This window comes from Octopus sinensis, linkage group LG18, assembly GCF_006345805.1.
Source record: "Octopus sinensis linkage group LG18, ASM634580v1, whole genome shotgun sequence".
Taxonomy (NCBI): domain Eukaryota; kingdom Metazoa; phylum Mollusca; class Cephalopoda; order Octopoda; family Octopodidae; genus Octopus; species Octopus sinensis.
The window spans coordinates 31,340,492-31,364,104 of NC_043014.1; the positions used below are offsets into that span (position 1 = coordinate 31,340,492).

A 23,613-nucleotide genomic window follows, 5' to 3' on the forward strand; every position below is an offset into this window, starting at 1 on the left:
TGTTAGATGGAAACTGAAAGAAGCTCATTGTATACATATATATGTGTATGTGTGTGTCTGTCCCCCACCAGTGTTTGAGAGTTTACATCCAAATATCCTGGCAGAATAAGTACCAGGCTTTCAGAAAAAAAAGAAGTACTGGGGTTGATATGTTCAACTAGACCCCTCAAGGTGGTGCCCCAGCATGGTTACAGTTCAATGATTGAAAGAAGTAAAAAGGTAAAACAATATATGTGCGTGCATATATGTATGTATGTATGTAGAGAGAGTGAAAGGAAGAGACATATTTTAAGAAATAGAGACAAACAGTGAAAATTATAAAAGGAAAAAGATGTAGAAAAACGTGTATATATATATGGCGAATGAGAGCAGAGCTGGTTAGAGGTGTGTTAATCAATTAGTGTACAGGTAGCAAAGGTGGAAAATTGCAAAGCAAGTGGAGTGATGGTGGTAGGAGTAAGAGTAGCAGTGGGGAAACAATAAGACGAATCAACAACAGTAGAAACAAAAATTTGGTTAAAAAGAGAAGACTGCGAAAAGATATCCACAGCGATTTCTACCAAACAAGAAAACAGTCTCTAGCATTGCTCTCTGCTGATATTCAAGCCATCGTAACTTATTATAGCTAATCCTGCCAGGTGTGGGTGTGTGGTAAGAAGCTTGCTTCCCAATCATGTGGTCTTGGGTTCATACCCACTGTGCAGCACCTTGGGCAAGTATCTTTTACTAAAGCCTTGCCCCTGCCAAGGTCTTGTGAGTGAATTTAGTAGATGGTAACTGAAAGAAGCCTCTTGTATACATATGTGTGTGTGTCTTTGTATTTGTCCCCTGCCACAGCTTGACAACCAGCATTGGTTTGTTTACATCCTTGTATGTAACCTAGTAGTTTGGCAAAAAGAGACTGATAGAATAAATACCAGGCTTAAAAAGAAAAAAAAAGCACTGGGGTTGATTTGTTTGACTAAAGTCTTCAAGGTGTTGCCCCAACATGGTCGCAGTTCAAAGATTGAAACAAGTAAAAGATAAAAGAGAAAAATAACCAAAGCAACAGGAAAATGAATGTGGTCAGCAAAACAAGTACGAGCATGGGAGAGTATGAAGGCTGAAATAACCAACAAGAGAACAGAATGGGACAAAAATGAGTAGAGGTGAGAGTTAGAAAGAGAACAGACAAACTTATACCTAACAGTGTCAAACACATATGGTTCCCTAAGTGGTTGCTAGCATTACAAGGGAGATAATTATATCTTTATAATATTTGGTGGGAGGGTAGAAATTGGAATTTGAAATTAAGGAATTATAAAGGAAAAAAAATGCATAGAATTTATATATTTAATTTTCTGTCATGTGAGAGAGAGAGAGAGAGAGAGAGAGAGAGAGAGAGAGAGAGAGAGAATGAAGAAGAATTAAAAACAGGTTGATTTCTGAGCAAATATGAGAGGCAAAAAAGAAATTGGCGGAGCGAAAAGATGAGTATTGAAAAGAAGAGATAATGGAGTAAGAAAGAGATGGGAGTGACACATAAGAGGTAGATGTGGTAAAAGTGATGAGGGTGATTAAGAAGATATAGATAGGACAGAGAAGATACAAAATAGCATTAAAAAAAAACAAAACAATAAAATACAGCAAACACATGATCAAAGGAAAAATTAAGAAACTAGCTACTTATAAGAAAGAACTGAGAACATACCAAAGTACTATCTTCTACAACAGTTGACAACACATAAACAGCCCTTAGATAGCAAAACAGCCCAGATAGCCAAATAGAAAATACAAGAATGGAAGGAAAAAAAAAGAAAAAAATTCCTTGTTTTCTGTTACAAAATAAGCATTCCAACAAAGCATTCCAAAAAGCAGTAGCATGAAGAGCAGAATGGAGTTCTAGAACTGGAATAAGACATACTATAATTTCAGCCAAATACCAAGCATCTTGGCTGTTACAGTCAATGTCTCTCACCTTCTTCAGGTACCTGTTGTGTTCAGTAACATTCTTTGAGCTTTAAATCTATGAGTACAGATAGATCACATTCTCTGGTCTGTTCCAGTATTAGGAGAAAAACTAAAACAGGAACATCCCTGGGTATGGGAGAAAAGAATAAGAACAATCTATACCCATAAATTTAATATCCACTTTGAAATTTACAAAGTTACTGAATATGACAAATACCTTCAGTATAGAGAAGGCTGGAGGATACAATTCTATGACCATAGCCACCACGATGACAACACTAGCCAAAATGTATTAGAGTGAAATAATTCCTCATCACAAAAATTCAGACTATATAATATATCTATTAATATTTAGCAAAAGCCACAGAGTGACCCAAAGGCCAAGAATTTCGTGCAATGGCATTTATCAAAACTTTTGATAAATGCCAATGCATGAAAACTCTCAGTGACTGAGTCACTCTGTTGCTTCTGCTAAATATCAATAAAACAATACACATATAACTCATGTTTTGAGTTCTATTATTCCTGATTGTATCACTATATATATATATATAATATATATATATATATATATATATATATATATATATATATACAGGGTGTGATGGGTAAATTGTCGCCATTTCATATTTTTAATTTTGCACATGTAGATTGTTTGTTTTGGGATTTTGTCAACTACACAGTATATTAGGGTCAGCTGAGCACTGTCTGTGAGAAAAACACCACCATGATGCAATTCACTCTGGCAGAAATTTGGAAACGATATGCTGTACTGCTTGGCATTTGTGCCAGAAGCTCCAATATGAACATTTCAGTTTTAGGGTGTCAATCTGAAGACAGTGCTGCAGATTTGGAAAGAGTTGGATGAGTCTAATGGTGATTATGAAGGTATGGCAGCTTGGAAAACTCACTTTGATAAGAAAAGAACTGAATTTGTTGGTGAGATTCAGGCCATTGATGACAATGATCCCTCTAAGTCAATCAGGTCCATTGCAAGGGACATGGGAGTGTCTGAGTTTCTTATCAGGAAGGTAGTGCATGAAGACATTTGGTATTTCTCATACAAGATGAGAAAAGGCCACTTTTTATCCCAAGTCATCAAAGACAAAAGGAAAGACCGTGCCATGAAGCTTTTTAATAAACTCAAGCAGGCCCGCCAAGCAAACATGCTTTAGTTTTTTCTCAGACGAGAAAAACTTCTGCCAGGATTAGATGGTGAACACACAGAACTGTTGGCCTGCTGTGTCCCAAAATCATGTACTGAGAGTGATAAAAATCAAACATCCAGTCAACATCATAATCTTTGGGTGATCACTAGTGATAGCGATGTTATGCCTCCATTCATCTTCCCACCAGCCTCAGACTCAACATGGAGGCCTGCATCAAGTGCCTGGAGGAAGTAGCGCTGCCTTGAGGGTGGTTACTGGAAGACCCTATCTCTGGCAACAGGACACTGCACCATGCCACACAAGCAGAAGCCAGCCAGACAATTTCTGCTACTACATCACCCCTAGCATCTGGTGACCTAACTCACCAGACTGCACTCCACCTTGATTATTAGGTGTGGGGCGCAGTTGAGCAAAAGACCAACAAAACTCCCTGTAACACCAAAGATGAACTGAATGGCAGCATTCACCAACTTAAACAAGGGAACCATCCAGAAGAGTTGTAGGAAATTCTGAAATTGTCTGGAGGCCATGGTTGAAGCCGATGGTGATTTTATTAAATAAATTTACTCTTTAGTATTTCAAGATATTTTTATGTAATTTCAGTAAATATATCTGTTAACATGTCAGTGTTATTTTCCTTTTTGCGTAATTTAGACGACAGTTTATTCACCGCACCCTATATATATATACGAAAATAAGATTGTGATGAACCATTTCACTACACTTATAGCATGGTCAGCATCATCAAATTCAAACTTTTTCCTACATCAAACTCAAAAACAATGCAACCGAAATGAAGACTAGTGGCAACAGCGACATTGTAGCATGCATGCATACACATGCATACATACATGCATGGACACAGTTAGATGAAACAACTATCTGACAATTATCTAAAAGTTTGCAATTCTTAAAATAAGCAATCAGCCCAGTATTATTCTGTGCACCAACATAACATAAACACACTGTAAGCGTGTATATATATGTGTTAGTGCATACATGTGTCATGGTGATTAGAGTTTCAAACCTAGATACCAAAAGCTTTTCGTACAGCCAGCCATACTCAATACATAACTTAACCTACTACAATAAACACACAGCCAAACCATATGCATTCCCATTCACAAGTGTTTATCAGTACACTTGTATTTTCAAATATGTGGGTATATATATATATAAGCACATACATACAGATACATGTAGGTATAGCTGTGCAGTTGAGAAGCTTGTTTCTATGTAGTGTTGGTTTTATGTTCCACTGTGCGGCACCTTGGGCAAGTGTCTTCTACTATAACCCTGGGCTGACCAAAGCCATGTGAGAGGATTTGGTCGACGGAAACTGAAAGAAGTCTATTGTATATGTATATATGTATGCATGTATATGTATTTGTGTGTGTGTTTTTGTGTACCCTTGTCTTGAAATTACATTATGGTTGTAAATAAACATCATCATGATACAAATGATGATGTTTATTTCTAGTCTTCCATGAGAAACATATCTGGCCATGAGGAAGTATTTCCTAGCTTGGAAATAGGCGAGGGTTGGCAGCAGGAGTGGTATCTGGCTGTAGAATAACCTGCCTCAGCGAATTTTGTCTGACCCATGCAAAGCATGGAAAAGCAGACGTGAAGTGATTATGATGATACACACACATACATACGTATATACATACATAGATAGATAAGATATGTTTAAACTATTGCAACAGTGGACAGTGACGAATCACTAAAACGGATGTTCACAGGGTTACCTTTGCTGTTTGACACTGAGGCAGCAGGGTCGTCCGATTTGGACTGTTTGACTGCACAAGCCGACTCTACAAATAAAGGAGTTGTCAGTGAACGTACAGTGTGTTAATCAGTAGCAATCAGACTTTAGAGGCAAGAAACAAATTATTAATTAAAGAGAGCAAACAGTCAGAGTTAGAAGAATGTAGAGAGAGAGAGAGAAATATATAGACAGAGAGAGAAAGAAACAAACAAACAGAGCACGTAAGTAAATGTGGTGTGGTTAATCCTTTTATGATTAAGCTTCAAATTGAAATACATTGTTTATATATTTTTTGAAAATAATTAGGAATTTGGCAGGAATTTCAGTAAACTAACTAACTGATGTAACTAAGATGATATTTAGAAAAATGACTGACTACTTAATTAAACTGAAAGCTTTTAATTTCAGTATGAATATTTTAACACTTTTCATGCCACAAACACTAAGCATCTCTTATCCATAATTATGAAATCCTAGTGATGCATATATGCATTGCTCAAGGCAGATGTAAAATCCCAGGGGGAATTATGTGTCTCTTTTAACTGTCCATATAGGATTTCATAGTTATAGATAAAACATGTTTACATGCGTATGTGGCATGGATGGTTTTAACAGGTGCAGGCATCTTCTTTCAAGAAGTGGGCCATGTGAAACATAACTCATTATCAGGTGGGCTGCATAGCTAAAAAAATTCAAGGTAATTTTTTGATAGGCATGCCATTCAGAAGGTCCCTTAGGCCCACAATTTGCCTATGATTACTTTAAAATATGACTGTTTTTATCATAGAACCAGACAGGATGATGTAAAAAGGGTTAAGAAACAAAGTGAAAGTGAACAAACAAAAGAGAAAAACGCCCACTTTTAATCAACAAACTATCACAATTAGCAACAGGAAGAAGTGGGTGGAGTGGAGAGAAAAAGGGACAGTGTGTGCAGTAAAAGCAAGAGTGGTAGTAGTTAATGTCAGAGTTGTGGTTATGTTGTTAAGATTGCTTTCATTTTCTTTTTAGGAACAAAAGCAAATAAATAAATAAATAAAAAGTAAACATAAAATAGAATTTGTTTGTGCATTTGGTAACAGCAGAGAAAATAATTTAGCAATAATTTGTGAAATATTAAAAGTAAATTAGAACAATTTCCAAATACAAAAAAAAAAAAAATGATAATACTTTCTACTATAGGTGAAAAGGACTCAAATTTTTGTAGGAAGGTGTTTGTTGATTGTATTGACTCTAGTGCTCAACTGATATTTATTTTATGAGCCCCACAAAAGAATGTATGGTGAAGTCAACTTTGGCTGAACTCAGAACATAAAGACAAACGAAATGCCACTAAGCATTTTGTTCAGCATGCTGACAATTCTGCCACCATTTCTAACATAAGCACAAGACCAGAAATCATGTGTGTGTGTGTGTGTGTGTGTGTGTGTGTGTGTAACTGATTAAATTGACCCACTTGTCACTAGTACTTTATTTTCTTGGTTTAACAGAATGATGAAAAAAAAAGCAAAGTCGGCCGTGACAATATTTGAACTCAAAATACAAAGAGGCAAAAGAAATACCACAAGATATTTTGTGTGATGCTTTAACAACTGTGCCAATTCATTGTCATTAAAAATATAATAATAATAATAATAATCATCATCCTTTCTACTAAAAGCACAAGGCCTGAAATTTTGGGGAGAAGGGGCTAGTTGATTCCATCAACCCCAGTTCTCAATTAGTACTGTATTTTATTAATTCTGGAGGGATGGAAAGTTGGTTGTGACGACTCAGGAACTCAGGACATAAAAAAAGCAGAGCAAAACGTATGAAATCGCAAGGTATTTAGTCCAATATGATAACTTTTTTGCCAATCCACTGCCTCAATAATAATAATAATGTTTTCAGATTTTGCCACAAGGGCAGCCATTTAGGGGAAGGGGATAAATCGATTACATCAATACTAGTGTTTCACTTAATTTATCGACCCTGAAAGGATGAAAGGCAAAGTTGACCTAGCTGACATTTGAACTCAGAACGCAAAGAACTGGAAGAAATGCCACAAAGCATTTTGTCTGCCTAATAATAATAATATAATAATAATAATAATATAATAATAATAATAATAATGATAATTTCTACTATAAGCACAGAGCCTGAAATTTTGGGGGGTGGGGGACTAGTCAATTAAATTGTCCCAGAGTGCAACTGGTACTTATTTAATCGCCCCTACCCGAAAGGATAATAAACAGCTGAAAATTGTAAAGAGATTGCAAAAGATTATATAAAGAGACAAGACATAGCACACAAGGAGGAAGTTGGAAAGAAATGGAAGTGGGAGAGAAAGGGAGCGGGGGGGGGGGGCGAATAGATTAGAGAGTGGGAGGTCTGATTTGAAGATGAGGAGGTGGGAAGGAGGGGAGAGAGAGAAGGGGTATAAATAGAAGAGAGAAGTTGAAAAAGAATTGAATATTGTACTGACATTGAATAAATACAGTAAGTTAAAAAAGTGTAATGCGATGCAAGTGTAAACAAAGACATCAGTGATGTGTGGAGATGTCACTACACACATACACATTTTATAGGTGTGGACAGAAAACACTAAGGCATGGAAGTATCACTGTGATTCATATATATATATATATATGAAAACACACATGTATGAAAAATGACAAGAAAAAAGAATAAGCTCAATAAACACATGAACAAATGAAAACAAATGAACGTGACAGTTTTATTGTTAAAAGAAATGGTTCTGCTTTAGCTGAATAATTCATATTAGAAGAATATGAAAATAAGCAAAACTAAAGCAAATTAAAATGCCAGAAAGTAATAAAGAAACTTAAAATTTCAATAAAAAGTTATAAACAGAAAAAAAAAAAGACAAAACAAAGCCATTAAAAAATAATGTACAGGTTTATTTTTTTTAGAGTGAAGTATGAAGAAAACACAAAGGTTTACAGAAGTTGGTGGTCGTGAGGTTAATGCATACTATGAACTTTCTGAAATGAAAGTGAATATGTAGGATAATATCTATGAATATTATAGTCAGCCCAACAGCTTGATATTAATGCAAACTGTCTCTATCCCTTATCAGATTATGATGTCACAATTCTGTATGGTTGGAAACAAACAGGTGATAGTTGTAGTAAAGGTGTACCAACAAGTCTAGCTAACTGGCCAATGTATGATAAAGCATGCAATCTTTTTTTTTGTTTAAATTGGTTAAAAGAGGAAGGAGCCAGGATTGTGGAAATATCTATATATTTGATGCCCAGCCTGAATGCTTGCAACAGTGAACATACAACATACATATATATAGATATTTCTACAATCCTGGCTCCTTCTTCTTTTGACAAACTTAAGCAAAAAAAGATTGCATGCATTATCATACATTGGCCAGTTAGCTAGACTGGTTGGTACACCTTTACTATAACTATCACCTGTTTGTTTCCAACCATACAGAATACATACGCACACACACACACATACAAACAATGGACTTTCCTGTTATTAGATGACATATGAAGATCCTGCAATTTTTTGCTTAACAACCACATGGATGATTGGTGAATAGAGATCAAATGTTTGTCTTCACATAAGCTCACTCCCTCTATCAAACTGACATTACCTGTATGGTGGCACAGTGGCACGACATGCTACATGTCAGATGACAAAATGATTGCAAGGCAGTATGAAATGAAGTGCTTTGAACACAGCAATATATAATCACCTATCTACTCAAAATAGCATCCTCAATCTTTCTGAGTAAACATCCTACAGACTTTGAAATAGGCCCAATAATTTTTAGCCAGTGGGTCTTGACACCCCCCCCATGACCACCACCAAAAAACCTCCAACAAAGACAAACAGGAGGTTGATAAAAAGCTGAACTTTAGGTTTGAACCTTAAAATGGTATGTTGGTCACCTTATTTCCACATATGTTTGATCGATTGTTCTTGTGCCACTGGTCAACTCAAGCAGTGCTGATTGATTAGGAATACTTATATTGAAGGTTGTGTGCCATGTGAAAGGAAACCAGTATTTTGAAGTTCACAACATTTGGTAGCACTTTTAGTATCTAGAACAAGATGCTGTCATTGTCATCAACAAAATAATAAGATAGATATATCATCATTTAACATCCGTTTTCCATACTGGCATGGGTTATATATAAGCCCAATATAAGGCAATGGCCCAGTGGATAGGGCAGCGGACTCGCAGTTGGAGGATTGCGGTTTCGATTCCCAGACTGGGCATTGTGTATGTTTATTGAGCAAAACACCTAAAAGCTCCACGAGGCTCCAGCAGGGGGTGGTGGCGACCCCTGTTGTACTCTTTCACCCCAACCTTCTCTCACTCTTTCTTCCTGTTTCTCGAGTAACGCTGCGATGGACTGGCGTCCCATCCAGCTGGGGGGAACACATATGCCATAGAAACCGGGCCCATGAGCCTGGCTAGGCTTGAAAAGGGCGCATAAATAATAAAATATATATATATGAATTTTAAAACAATTTAATTTGGCTCCATGTCACCTAAAATTTTGCAGGCTTCTTACAGAAACTTAATTCATTCAGGCTCAGCAACTGTTTGTCCACTCATATATAGATATTGAAAAGTTTGATATGAGCTAATGAGAAGGTTATCAACTTATGAGCTATTAATTTCATCTTTAGAGACGAGAAGGTAATAAACACTCTTAATCATTAGGCTATAGAAGCATGGCATGTGAGACATGCAACGATGATTGGAGACCAAGCAGATCTTGCGGGGGAAGTAAATGTTAAAGATGTTTCATATCTAAAGGTGAGATAATCTGAAGAAATTATGATTTTGATATCATCAATACAGAAGTTGTTATCCATCCATATCGCATGCCTAGACTAACATAATCCAATGTCCATACCAAGCCATACAAATAAATTTAATGTCCATTACCATAACCTGGCCATACCAACACACTCACAGTTCATCCACATCATGTGGTCATATACTCTCATCACCTATTCATACCATATGGTCATGCCAACGATACCATTGTCCATTCATATGTGAGATAACTAACAAATCAGTCATCATCCATTTATATTACATGCCCACACCAACACAGTCACTAACCCACATATACCAACCAGCAACAGACCCTCTCATTATACTCCAGTTAGGTCAGAGAGGTCAGCAACTCACTACATATAACAACATACTGCAACTATAAACATCATATTGTCAAAGAAAGAAAAAACAAACAAACAAGCCAGATTTGGACTTTATTACTTCCAAGTGTCTTTTATCCATTACTTGTTTCAGCCATTGGACTGGGGTATAAGCTGGGGTACCACCTTGAAAGTTTTAGTTGAACAAATCGACCATAGTATGTGTGTATACATCTATATACAGATATGTATGTGCATGTGTATACATACATATATATATATATAAATACACACACACATATGATGAGCTTCAGTACAGTTTCTGTCTACCAAATTCACAAACAAATCATTAGTTGGCTCAAAGCTATAGTAAGATTCTTGCCCAAGGTGTTGCACAGTGAGATTGAACTAGAAACCATGTGGTTGCAAAGCAAACTTTTTCATCACACAACCATGTAAAGAACCCACCCCCCACTCGCCCTAAAAAAACCCCAACTAAAATCTGGGGTAGGCCAGCTGTCTTATGTTAGCTGAAAAGTGTATAAATGCAAAAATAAATACAAACAGATTAGATCAACTTACCGACAATGGCTGACCACACACTCATTACTGCAGTATTCACTGTCCCAACCTGGGTTGTCGATTGCATTATTTTGACAGCCGTTACGTACACACATGCCAGGACCAGCACTGCACATACCTCGTGGACCCGCCTGGAACAATGGATCATTGGGTAAACATAAATAGGTGATATATTTTAAATAAAAAAACACGAGAGAATGATATAAATATAGAGAGATACAGAGAGAGATGGTGGGGTAGGAGGTAAGTGACACAATACTCCTTATTTTAAACTTGTTGTGTGGTGAACTAAATTCTATTGGCATAAGAAAAACACTAGTATTCTCTTAAGAGATCAGTTCAGTTAATAATAATAATATGCCAATTTGTTTTCTGTACATACCTGATGTGTGTGTCACACTTAAGAGAAAGAAATTGTTGAAAGAAATTTTGTTGCTTAGATCTCTTGTAATTTCTGGAAGAGATTTGAAACCATCACCCATGAGTTGTATTACTACATCTCAACACCCTTGCCTACTGAGCCACTGAAGCAGCAACGATCTTAATGAGAAAATTAAGATACTTAATTTGATGTGTGTGTCGAGCAAGGGAGAGAGGGAGTGTCTGACAGGTATTTGAATTCCTTTCTATGATTGAACTGAAGCTGACCCCTGGTTATTAAAAACCCAACCACACACACACACATACAAACACACATTTGTTTTAGGTCTTCTACCCATTTTAGGTCTTCTAACCATACAGAGTTGTTCAATTGGCACATTTGTTGATGTGTATAAGTAATTAAAAACTAAAAGACACACACACACATATATATGAATCTATGAGTGATAATAAGTATCGTATGGTAGAAATAAACACAACTTTCTCTTTCTATATTTTTTGTTAAGTTAGGGTTTCTCTGTTTTGGTCAGGATTTTTCCAATTTCTTTTTTCTTATATCAAGCAATTGATGAAAGCATAAAAAAAAAGGAAAATTCATAGAGCTGAACAAAATCAAAAATATCAATTCTATTTTTTCCATTTACTTTTTACTTTCCTACAATATAATTAATTACCGTATCCTATATTACGGTGTCCTTGCATATTAGGTGGGTATTTCAGAAATATTTTCACCTTTTAAACGAAAACTGTCTAATACATTCGTATATGTTTTTCAATAGAAACACTCTGAATCATTTTGGAGATTTACTGTTTTAATAAGTTTTAAAATGTGGATAATCGCATGAGGGACACATCACGAGAGCATCAGTGTAGAAAGAGAGAATGGTTGCCTGAGGAACAGTGGGAGGAAATAAAGAAATCAAAATCGCGCAAGGATGAGACAGAGAAGAAACGAAATAAGCCAAGAAGTGAGAAAGCGTATCCTACAGCATAGGAGGGAAAGAAATCAGCAAAGGATAGAACAAATGAGCCAGGACCAAAGAGAAGTGTATTTTCAAAATAAGAAAGATAGAGAACATGAGTTGAGAGCAAAGGCAGCTGTACTTAGAAAATATGAGAAACAGAGCTGGATCTCTCTCGGCATACCAGCAAACCACAAAATCGTACCAGAATAAAAAACAAAAAATTTTGTGATCCTGGGATGGGAATTTTCCAAAAGAAATCTCAATTTTATTTTTCATGTTTTAGCTTTCTTATTTAACGATTGAGAATTTTGGACAACCACTAGAAATCAAGCATCATTAAATTAAAAATACAGTCATTGTATCTCATGCTGGTGCCACATAAAAATCACCCAGTATACTATGTGGAGTGGATGGCCCAGGAAAAGCATACCAGAACAGACAATGGAGCTTGGTGTAACCCCTGGCTATGCCAGCACTAAAAAAGGACATATGATGATGATGTATAAACCAATGGTTATGATATTTTTAGGATTACAAAGACGGTCATCAGGAAGGATTTTAGCATTAAAAAATCAGAAAGTATGATTATTTTGTGGATATCAATTTTTGAATTGATAAACTTTTCCACATTTAAAAAAAAAAATTCACTGACCACGAGCAACACTGGAGTTTCATCATATAGTTTGTGGCCCCATCGTAGATATAAAGGGGGTCACGAGGACGGTTAACAGTGAAAATAAAATGGAAAAAGTGTTTGTCAGTATACAGTGTGTTATTATTTAGTGGTTATTGAAATGTGTCAGTCTTGAGCAGGATTCGAAATGGCTAATCAAAGTGGCTGTTGTTTACAACTCAGTTTTGTCAATCAAAATAACCTATGGCACCAGAACATCCAAACATTATTTTCATAGAACAGTGAGAGGCAAGTCTTAGTTTGACTTCTTGCAATCCTAAAGATTCCGCTCATGTATTCACAGTAAACAAGGTACAGGGCCAGACATTAGATCATGTAGGTGTATTTTTACACACAGCCAATTCTACGTCGCTATGAGTAGAGCAGCGGACTCCAGTAATTTGAAAATTAGTGTTGACCAAACAAAAAATATCGTCTACAAAGAAGTTTTGTAATCATACTGATATTATCAAAAGGAATATGGTTCATAATTTAAATAAGGAAATTTGTGAATTTTGAATGTATAAGAGTAAAATAGTGTAAACAACTAAAATAAAAGTATATCTAAATGACACTTTTTCTCTTAATACTTTTTGTGTAATGATTGCAGGAAGCTCTGGCTTTCATTAGGAATGGTCCACATAACCATTCATGATACAGACACCTGGAGTATATTTCAGTTTGGGACTGAATTGTAATGTGTCACTCAGTCGCAAACATGTGTCACACAGCTGCAATAGAATGCTGGATCACCAACAATCATGTGATTACTCTAAGACACCACCCAGTAATCTATCAACTCTATTTACACATTTCTCAATACATACTGCTGTTATGACTCACCCCACTCCTCATTTTATGCCTCCATCGTAGATGGGTAGATTTGCTAGTGCTAATGATGATGTGATGATATGACAGAGAGAGTAATACTGACATTGATGGTGATATTGATGAAACGATAAAAAGTGATGATGAGTGCCAGAAGAAAGGAAACTAGACCATCTCTTACCTGACTGACAATGGTTTGCTGTAAGTTGTTGTGTATTGGAGAAGTAACCGTACTGGCATTTGATACCACATTTTGGTTTGGTAGCTGGGGTGGGGAAGAGTAAGGGATCTGCTGTAAAGGAGGTGAGTCCGAGTGCATTGGGGTCATTTGCGTGTAAGTACCAATAGAGTTGACCTTGGTCATGGGGCCAGTAGTCGTGACACTCATTAATTCCTTTGAATTAATTAACCGATTTTGTTGTAATTTTTCTGAACTGAGGTCATCAATTGGAGTCTGGAAAGATAGAAGGTATAACAATATGTACAGATCAAACTTCCAAACATTTGGAGGATATTATGAATTCACTTCACTATGAACCCTTATTTTGTATATTACTCTGCAAGAACTATGATATAAGGAACAAAAGGCTTGAAATTGTGTGTGGTATTTTTCTTTGTCATGTTTGCATTTCTTAGCTGACTTATGAGATTTAACTCTTTAGCATTCAATCTGACCAGTTTCAGTCTAAATATTCTTTCTTTCTGTTTTTTGTTCAAACTGGCCAGGTCCTGCCTCTCACACCTACCCTGCATTGTTAATCTGAAAATAAACAGTCATACCATTGAAATCTCAAAGCTAAGAGATAATGTATAATTAATTCAAAAAATAATGTGAATAAATAAGCACTGCATTTGACAGAGTAATCTGAATGCTAAAGTGTTAATTCTTCTTATAACAAGAAGTTACGGTGTTCAATTAAGTCCATAAAAAGCTTCAATTCAATAAGTCTGCTCAAATTTGAAGCTTCACTAAGTTAGAAGTTATTCAGCTATTTGTGAGTTAAATCTCAATTGAAGGACAAGTGTGTGTATGTGTCAGGCCAAGTGATTAAGGAGTTTCTAAGCAATCAAGAACCATGCACCCCAATTTTTGTCTGACAGTGGGTCATTGTAAGTGTCCTCTGTCACAACTTCCAGTTGCCCCCAAGTCTTGTTGTGAAATTGTGTAGAAGGAAACTGAATGGAAGCCAGTTGGATGGATGGAGTGTACCTGTAATTCTATGATACAAGACATACACTGCTTTCTGGCACTCTGTTGGTTATGACAATGAGAGTTCCAGTTGATTCAATCAATGGAACAGTCTTCCTCATGAAATTCTTGTGCAAGTGGCTGGGTACTCCACAGAATGTGACAAGGCTGGCCCTTTAACATATAGGTACAATGCATTTTTGTTAGCTGAATGGACTGGAGCAAAATGAAATAAAGTGTCTTGCTCAAAAACACAATGTGCAGCTGCTAATTGAACACACTATCTTTTGATTGAGAGCTGAGTACCCTAACCACTAAGCCACATGCCTTCACACTGCCTTCAGTGACACAATACACATTGCCTATAATGACACGAAACATATACAACCTTCGGTGACACAAGATACACACAGCCTTCAGTGACACAGGACATACACTACCTTTAGTCATACAAGACATACACCGACTTCGGTGACACAAGATATGTACTACCTTAACTGACACAACATACATGCAGTGACACAAGACACACACAGCCTTCAGTGACACAAGATACACACTGCCTTCAGTGACACAAGGCACACACTGCCTTTAGTGACACAAGACACACACTGCCTTCAGTGACACAAGACATACACTGCTTTTAGTGACACAAGACACACACTGCCTTCAGTGACACAAGACACACACTGTCTTCAGTGACACAAGACACACACTGCCTTCAGTGACACAAGACACACACTGCCTTCAGTGACACAAGACACACACTGTCTTCAGTGACACAAGACACACACTGCCTTCAGTGACACAAGACACACAGTGCCTTCAGTGACACAAGACACACACTGCCTTCAGTGACACAAGACACACACTGTCTTCAGTGACACAAGACACACACTGCCTTCAGTGACACAAGACACACAGTGCCTTCAGTGACACAAGACACACACTGCCTTCAGTGACACAAAGCACACACTGCCTTCAGTGACACAACATACAAAGCCTTGAGTAACTCAAAGCATACAGTACTTTCAGTAATACATAACATGCACTACCTTCAGTGACATGACATACACTGTCTTCAGCGGCACAAAACATTTCGGTGAGGTGACATTGGCTTACCTGAGAAACCAGACTGGCTTTGTATGCTGCTAATTGTTTTAGATACTCCTTTTTGGCAGTTTCAGTTTTCTTTTTGTACACCTGAAAGATAAGCCCAAAACACGTATTCCATTAGATGTGATGATGATGATAGTGGTGGTGGTAGTAGTAGTAGTAGTAGTAGTAGTAGTAGTGCTGTGCTAATAGGAATAATATTGGAATAAAAAGAAATGGGGTTTCTAGTAAGAGCAGTAACAACAATAAAGAAATTGTTCAAGAAATATCAGTCTTGACCATATGGTGCCAGTTTATGTCCAGATAAACTGTCGCTGCTGTTACTGCTTCTGCTAATGTGGTTCTTTTTGCCGAGTTTCAAGTATGTGGGAATAAATAGAATTATAAATTACAACAGCTGCTGCTGCTACAACTACATTTTCCAACATTCTATCACTCTTGACAACACAAACAATAATAATAATAATGATAATACCAACAACAATAAGGATTTCAAAGTTTGGCACAAGGCCAGCAACTTTGTGGGAGGAGATAAGTCAGTTACATTAACCCTAGTGTTTCGCTGGTACTTCATTTATCGACTCTGAAAGGTTGAAAGGCAAAGTCAACCTTGGTGGAATTTGAACTCAGAAAATAAAGATGGACAAAATGCCACAAAGCATTTTGCTTGGTGTGCTAACGATTCTGCCAGCTCACTGCCTTAATAATAGTAATAATAATAATAATAAGAAGAAGAATGGTTTCAAATTTTAGCACAAGGCTAGCAATTTTTGAAGAGTGATAAGGTGATTACACTGACCCTAGTATTTAACTAGTACTCTTATTTTTATCGACCCCAAAAGGATGAAAAGTAAAGTTGACCTTAGAATATAGTGTTGGAAGAAATGTAACTAAGTATTTTGTCTGACTAGCTAACGATTCTGCCAGCTCAACTACAGATTTCAATAATAATAATAATCCATTCTCCGATAGGCACAAAACCTGAAATTTTGGAGGAGGAGATGACTAGTCAATGAAATTAACCCCAATGTTCAACTGGTACTTATTTTTACCAATCTCGATGGGATGACAGGCAAAGTTGATTTTGGCGGAATTAGATCTCAGAATGTAAAGTCAAATGAAATGCTCTGAAGCATTTTGTCCAGTGAGTTAATGATTCTACCAGCTTGCTGCCACCATGATAATAATAATAATAATCCTTTCTACTATAGGCATGATGCCTGGATTTTGTGGGGAGGGGGGGGCAGTCGATCACATCAACCGACCCTGAAAAGATAAAAGGCAAAGTAGACCCCGGCGGAATTTGAACTCAGAATGTAAAGACAGACAAAATGCCGTCTGGCATGCTGAAGAGTCTGCCAGTTCATTGCCTTAAAAAAAAAAAAAAATAATAAAAATAATCTACTTACACTTTTGTGTTCAGGGTCAAGTCCATCCCACATGGAAGCAACAATTTTGGAGACTTCTCCAAAACTGGCATTGGGGTTCTGACCTTTGATGGCTGCTTGGGTATCACGGAAAAACAAGGCATAGGCTGATACAGGCCTGCAAATAGAAAAACACAAAGCAACACTACAGATTTGCTCAACGGTGCAGCTAGGCTAAGAATTCTAGTGCACTGGAGGCACTACTGTTGTTCACTAGCATAAAACATGTCTATGCACGCATGCATTTCAGTAGAAAACACAGCACACCTCCCCCATACACACACACCTACATTTTGGTAGAACAATAATGCTACTGCAAATTAAAGCATACAGTCATTCAGAAAACATGGAGATAAACATCCCTACACCTCTTTTCTTCTTTCTCTTTCTCTCGGTCTTTCTTCTTCGTTTTGTTCTTTCATTTTAGAAGGAAAACATATGCCAGATGGAACTGCTGCTGCTGCTGTTGCTGCCGCCGCTGCTAGTGATGTGGATGACTGTAATGGTGGAGGTGCTGCCTCTGACTACCACAATAATGGCAACGAAAATGAGGAATGGTAATAAATGTAGGAGGGATTTGTTTGGCAGTAGGATGGTACAGAAATGAGAGAGAGAAAGAGAGACAGGCATGGGAGAGATAGAAAGCTAGAAATAGATAGATAGATAGAGAGAAAGAGAGAGAGAGTGGGAGAGGTGCAAGTGAAAGTCACTTACAAAATTAGTTGATTTGAATTAGATCTGAGTTTAATGAAATAATAAGGAGAAACAATGTGAAATCAATACAATAGAGGAGAAAAGAAACTTCCACAAACACACATGCATATAAATACACATGTATGTGCACACTAGTGTATATATACACACACATCTTATAATATTAATTCTACATATTACACACCGCACACACATCATGGACACAAAATATTCAGCATTACTCATTTACACAGACTCGCATAATACATAACCATACATGTGGTTGAGTTTGGTGCTGGCGGTGTCGGTGGGTTTGCAGAGTTAGAGCAATCTGTGTTATTTCAGAATTGCTTAAGTGTTGATGAGAAGAGGACACAGTTGTTAGAAAATATGCATGAGTGTGCATGCGTCTATGTATGTGTGTGTCTGTGAGAGCATGTCTGTGTGTGTGTGTGTATCTACATGTGCATGCGTGTATGTGTATAAAAACTGATTCTAAAGTTACATAAGTAATTAAGGGCTGAGAATTTCAAAATTCTGTATTCTTGAGTACTATATATATATATATATATGTACTCTTATGTACTGATTTCCATTTTTCCTGTTTCTTCCCAAATCCTCCCCACCCACCAGTTTGTGGCTGTGTAATTCCTAACCATGTGGTTTCGGGTTCAGTCCCACTGTATAGCATCTTGGGCAAATGCCTTCTTATACAACCCTGGTCTACTGTAGAAGGCATTTGCCTTCTCAGAAAGGTGAAAAGGCCAAGCTGATCTCAACAGTATATGAAATTATGGAATAACTGAAAACAAGAAATAGTCTAGGACCTTACCATTTCTGCTAACCCACTAGCCTGAAAACAATGATTTTCTGACAATGCTACAAGTCCACACTTTTATTGGAGACAGGGTCAACTGAATCAATCTAGTATATTACTGGTACTCATTCTGTCTACTTTAATGAGATCCGAACTTGAGAATACTGATTTCTAACATTTGTGCGAGGCCTGAAATTTTGAGTGCAGGAACAGTTGGTCAATTTGATGTCACTGTATTAGTAATGAAGGAAGGAAATTGCCAGAATCATTAGAGAGCATTAAACAAAATGCCTTGCAGTATATGTTCTGAGTTCCATGATTAGTATTTGTCAAAGAAGTCACCACAGGCTAGAATCATTCCTTGACGTGATGGTGCAAGGAATAAAGACATGGAAATATTAAGTAAACCACACTAGGATTTGAACTCAAAATTTTAAGGTAATATACAACTATAAATATCACAATGCTTTTTTGTTTAGTTCAGCACTCCAATAATATTCATAATGGTTGCTATTAAAGGCATACAGTCTGAAATTTTAGGGGAGGAGGTAAGTCAATTACATCTGGTGCTTGATATACTGACCCCGAAAGGATGAAAGATAAAGTGGACATCAGCAGAATTTGATTAATATTAATAATAACAATTTCTCAAATCTAGCATAATGCCATTATTGTTTACACCCCACCCCAGTCAATTCTAATTGAACAGACCTAAGATTAAAATCCTTTCCAGTCATGACCACCCACATTTGTTATAGGAGTTAAGGACTATACTACCTAATGTTTCCTCTCCTACTGAGATGTGGGGTGTTGAGGGAAATTTTAGGAAGGTTGGGTATTCAGTTAGAGGTTTGCACATTGGCTTCCCTAACATGATAATAAAGACGATGAATACATGAACAGATGTAAGCATTTCAATATATTTTGTACAATGATGTACTTTCCTGAGGCACAGTGTGTCCAGGAACTAAAATATAAATGTTCTTCCTGTGACGCAACATCTTACAACACTAAAACAAACACAAGCATACTTTGTGTGCACATGTGAATGCACTTGTATGTAAATATGAATGTGTATGTACATGTGTGTTGTATGTAAAAATGTAGGACTTTCTTTAAGTATGTGAATAAAGTGTGTGTGTGTGTGTGTGTGTACATACAAATATAACAGTGTGCATGTAAATGTTGGAGTGTGTAGAAGAATACGTAATTGTGTGTGTGTATGTGTGCTGGCGTACACATGAGTGCATGTCGTATATTTGGGATGTTTGGCTAAATTTAGCTGGGGGTACTGTTTTCTCATTCTTACAGATATAAAGGAGTAATGAATAACTAGCACACTTATGTACATAGACACATATATGAGGGAGAGGGATAACAAGCAAGGGGAAGGGGATTAGTTAGTGTGGGTGTATAGAGGAATGGATATCCAAGTAAATGAAACTGAAAGGTGGTTAAGGGATAATTTAGTATTGATCAGAATACCAATATTGAGGCATAAAGGGTGAAAGACAGAGAAGCTTCTTAGAAAAGAAAATCTGACACATCTTATAGTTTCTCCAAACCAATATTAAAAAGAGTATGTGTGTGTATAATACATACATACATATATATATATATATACACATACAAAAAGAAAGAACTCACATAGGAAATTGTTAGAATGAACCAAGAGAGACCTGAAGGGAAAAGGAAGATCCAGTCATTGCTTTAATTATTTTGGCAAATATGAGAGTTAACTCCAGACATGTTTGTGTTTTATGACCTCATCTGGAAGCATAGATTTTACAGTGTTTGCCAAAGTAGTGATAAGAGAATTGTTAAGTAAATGTGCAGTTTTGTACAGTGGTTGACACAGGTGTAGAATTACAGAATAATTTAGAGAATAAATTATTGAAGGCCACCATAAAAACGAAAAAAGTATACAGCTGTGCTGTGGCATGGTCTTGGTTATGATAGGGGAGAACAAACGAAAAGAACTAAAGATCATGCAAACTACCTGACCATCCTGCTGAAATATCAATAAGAACATTAAGTCTAAAATGTTGTGTTGTCAACAGCGTACAGTGTGATATTATGAGTCTTGACTCATAAACTGACCTTATCTAATTCTATGACCACCACCACTGACATCATTGACAATCCTTTAATCTCTACAGAGCAAACCAGATAACAAAATTGATACTGACACATGGCCTACTACTAACAAAAATTCAAGGTTATTTTCATTAGGCACTTGCAGTTTATCTTTCATTGCGATTTGCAGTTTATCTTACCCAGCCGGTTTTAAAAATCTCGTCACCTATCACTGAAACTCTCGCAGTCAAGTTAACAGGGTTGACCTAGCTAATACTAACCACAAAAATTACTACAGCTGTCACTCACAAACTAACGAGAGCTTCTCTATGTCAAGGGTGGGACTGTTTAGTAGCAAGAATGAATTCCTAGTGTATAAGTGGATATGAGAAAGATAATGAATCATCATCATCATTGTTTAACATCCGCTTTCCATGCTAGCATGGATTGGACGATTTGACTGAGGACTGGCGAACCAGATGCTGGACCATGCTCCAATCTGATCTGGCAGAGTTTCTACAGCTTCTTCATCTTTACAAATACATACAGTCATGGCCAAAAGTTTGAAACATAGGTCTCAAAATTAAAATTTTCATATTAAATGCCCTCAGTTAAATTTAATTTGCAATATGTTATTACTTAGCCAAAAGTTTGGATTACAGTTCTAAAAATTAGAATTTTAATGCTAAATTCATGAAGTTATATTTGGCCAGAGCATATATTGGACATAACAATTTTAGTTTTTTAAAATGTTCCAAATTGTGGCTACAACTATAAGTATACAACTTTAAAAAATTTGTCAGTGGGCAGTTTTAAAATTGAATGTGAGCAAGAGGTTTGCTACCTCAGAGATAAGTTAATTGATTTGTAAGAAATAGAAACTAAATCACCCTTAAATAACATCTAATATCCTACTAAGTTAAAAAGAAAAGAGACAAAAATGGAAGAACACGCTGAATAGTGCTTGAAAATAATACAGTAAAACAACAAAAATAATGTTAGGATGACCTTGCTCAGTGCTGATCAAAAGTCAAACAACAACAAACATGGGAGACAGACTGTTTAGAACCAGAAATTTAACAAGAACTTACTTCTGTGGTTCATTTGGATCTTTCTTCTTCTTCTTTTTGGGTGCTTTCTGTTTCTTTATTGTACAGGTTTCCATAGATGTTTCCATGGCTGCCGTCCTTTTGATGCTGGCAAGCTGTAATGGAAGAAAGCACAATATTAACAGTTGTATGCATATATATATGTGTGTGTGTGTGTGTGGTGTGTGTGTGTGTGTGTGTGTGTTGTAGAATAAGAAATAGAAAATCCTTGGTACAGTATTATATGATTGGAAAAATGAGTAGAAATGGATTTTCTGATAATTTTTCCACTTTAATAATTAGATGTTTATAACTTTACACAAAACATCTAATTATTAAAGTGGAAAGACTATCACAAAAGCCATTCCTATTCATTTTTCCATATATATATATATATATATATATATATATATAAAGCAAACATTGTTAACAGTAGAGAGATAGTCGATTACATCAAACCAGCAATCAACTGGTACTTATTTCATCTACCTTCTAACGGATGATAGGCAAGTCAACCTTGATGGATATTTGTACGCATCTTGTTTGTTGTTAACACAACATTTCAGCTGATATACCCTCCAGCCTTCATCTGGTGTCTTGGGGAAATTTCGAACCTGGGTTCTCATTCCTAAGGTATTTTTCGACATTATTATTATTATTATTATTATTATTATTATTATTATTATTCAGGTCACTGCTTGAAATTGAACTCGGAATCTTGGGGTTAGTAGCCTGTGCTCTTAACCACTACACCATATGCCCACGGGCGTTGATAAAGGCTAGAGGGTAGATCAGCTGAAACGTCGTGTTAACAGACAAGATGAGGACAAATATCTGTCAAATGTAAATAATGTACATAATTCTTCATCTCTTAAATACAGAACATGATATGCTGCTGGGCACTGTGAGCAACATGGTAACGATTCTTCCAGCTTGCTGCTTTTGAAGAGTAGCAGATAATGTTCGTTTCAGATTTTGGCACAAGGCCAGCGATTTCAATGCAGGGGTAAGTTGATTACATTGGCCCCACTGCTCATCTGGTACTTATTTTTCATTGACCCCAACCCCCAAACGGATGAAAGGCAAAGACAACCTTGGCAAAAATTGAACTCAGAATGTAAAGACAGATGAAATGCTGCTAAGCCTTTCGAACAGCACAGTAACGACTCTGCCAGTCACTGCTTTAAGAGAGGAGAAGATAATATATTAATTACATGCATAAAAGTGGTGAGCTGGCAGAATCGTTAGCATGCCTGGCTAAATGCTTCGTAGCATTTTGTCTGTCTTTACATTCTAAGTTCAATTTCTGTCAAGGTTGACCTTGTCTTTCATCTTATCGGGGTCGATAAAATAAGAAGCAGTTGAGGACTGAGGTTGATGTAAATGATTTAACCCCTCCCTTGGAATTGCTGGCCCTGTGCAAAAATTTCAAATCAGTATCAAGACAGGTATAGAGTTGTAGACAATGTCGAAGGATGAATTACACGTTTCTTCAACACACACACCCTTTCTCTCTTTTACTTGTTTCAGTCATTTGACTGCGTCCATGCTGGAGCACCGCCTTTAGTGGACCAAATTGACCCCAGGACTTATTCTTTGGAAACCTATTACTTGTTCTATCGGTCTCTTTTGCCAAACTGCTAAGTCACAAGGACGTAAACATACCACCATCGGTTGTCAAGTGATGTTGGGGGGACAAATGCAGACACACAAACATATACACACATATACATATATATATATATATATATA

General features: G+C 36.7%; 1 protein-coding gene across 3 annotated transcripts in view; it reads right to left on the reverse strand.

Annotated features, from left to right (window-relative positions):
* LOC115221485 (TOX high mobility group box family member 4) overlaps nt 1–23,613 on the reverse strand; it is a 130,935-nt gene that overhangs the window by 5,089 nt on the left and 102,233 nt on the right. For 2 of the 3 annotated variants that reach the window (XM_036510849.1, XM_029791679.2), the window contains 6 exons: nt 21,865–21,977; nt 17,170–17,305; nt 15,767–15,847; nt 13,637–13,909; nt 10,609–10,739; nt 4,871–4,936 (listed from right to left, as the gene is read on the reverse strand). In XM_036510849.1, coding sequence (XP_036366742.1) covers nt 4,871–4,936; nt 10,609–10,739; nt 13,637–13,909; nt 15,767–15,847; nt 17,170–17,305; nt 21,865–21,977 — 800 coding nt within the window. The remainder of the gene's footprint in view (nt 1–4,870; nt 4,937–10,608; nt 10,740–13,636; nt 13,910–15,766; nt 15,848–17,169; nt 17,306–21,864; nt 21,978–23,613) is intronic. The other variant, XM_036510850.1, reaches the window with a different exon arrangement.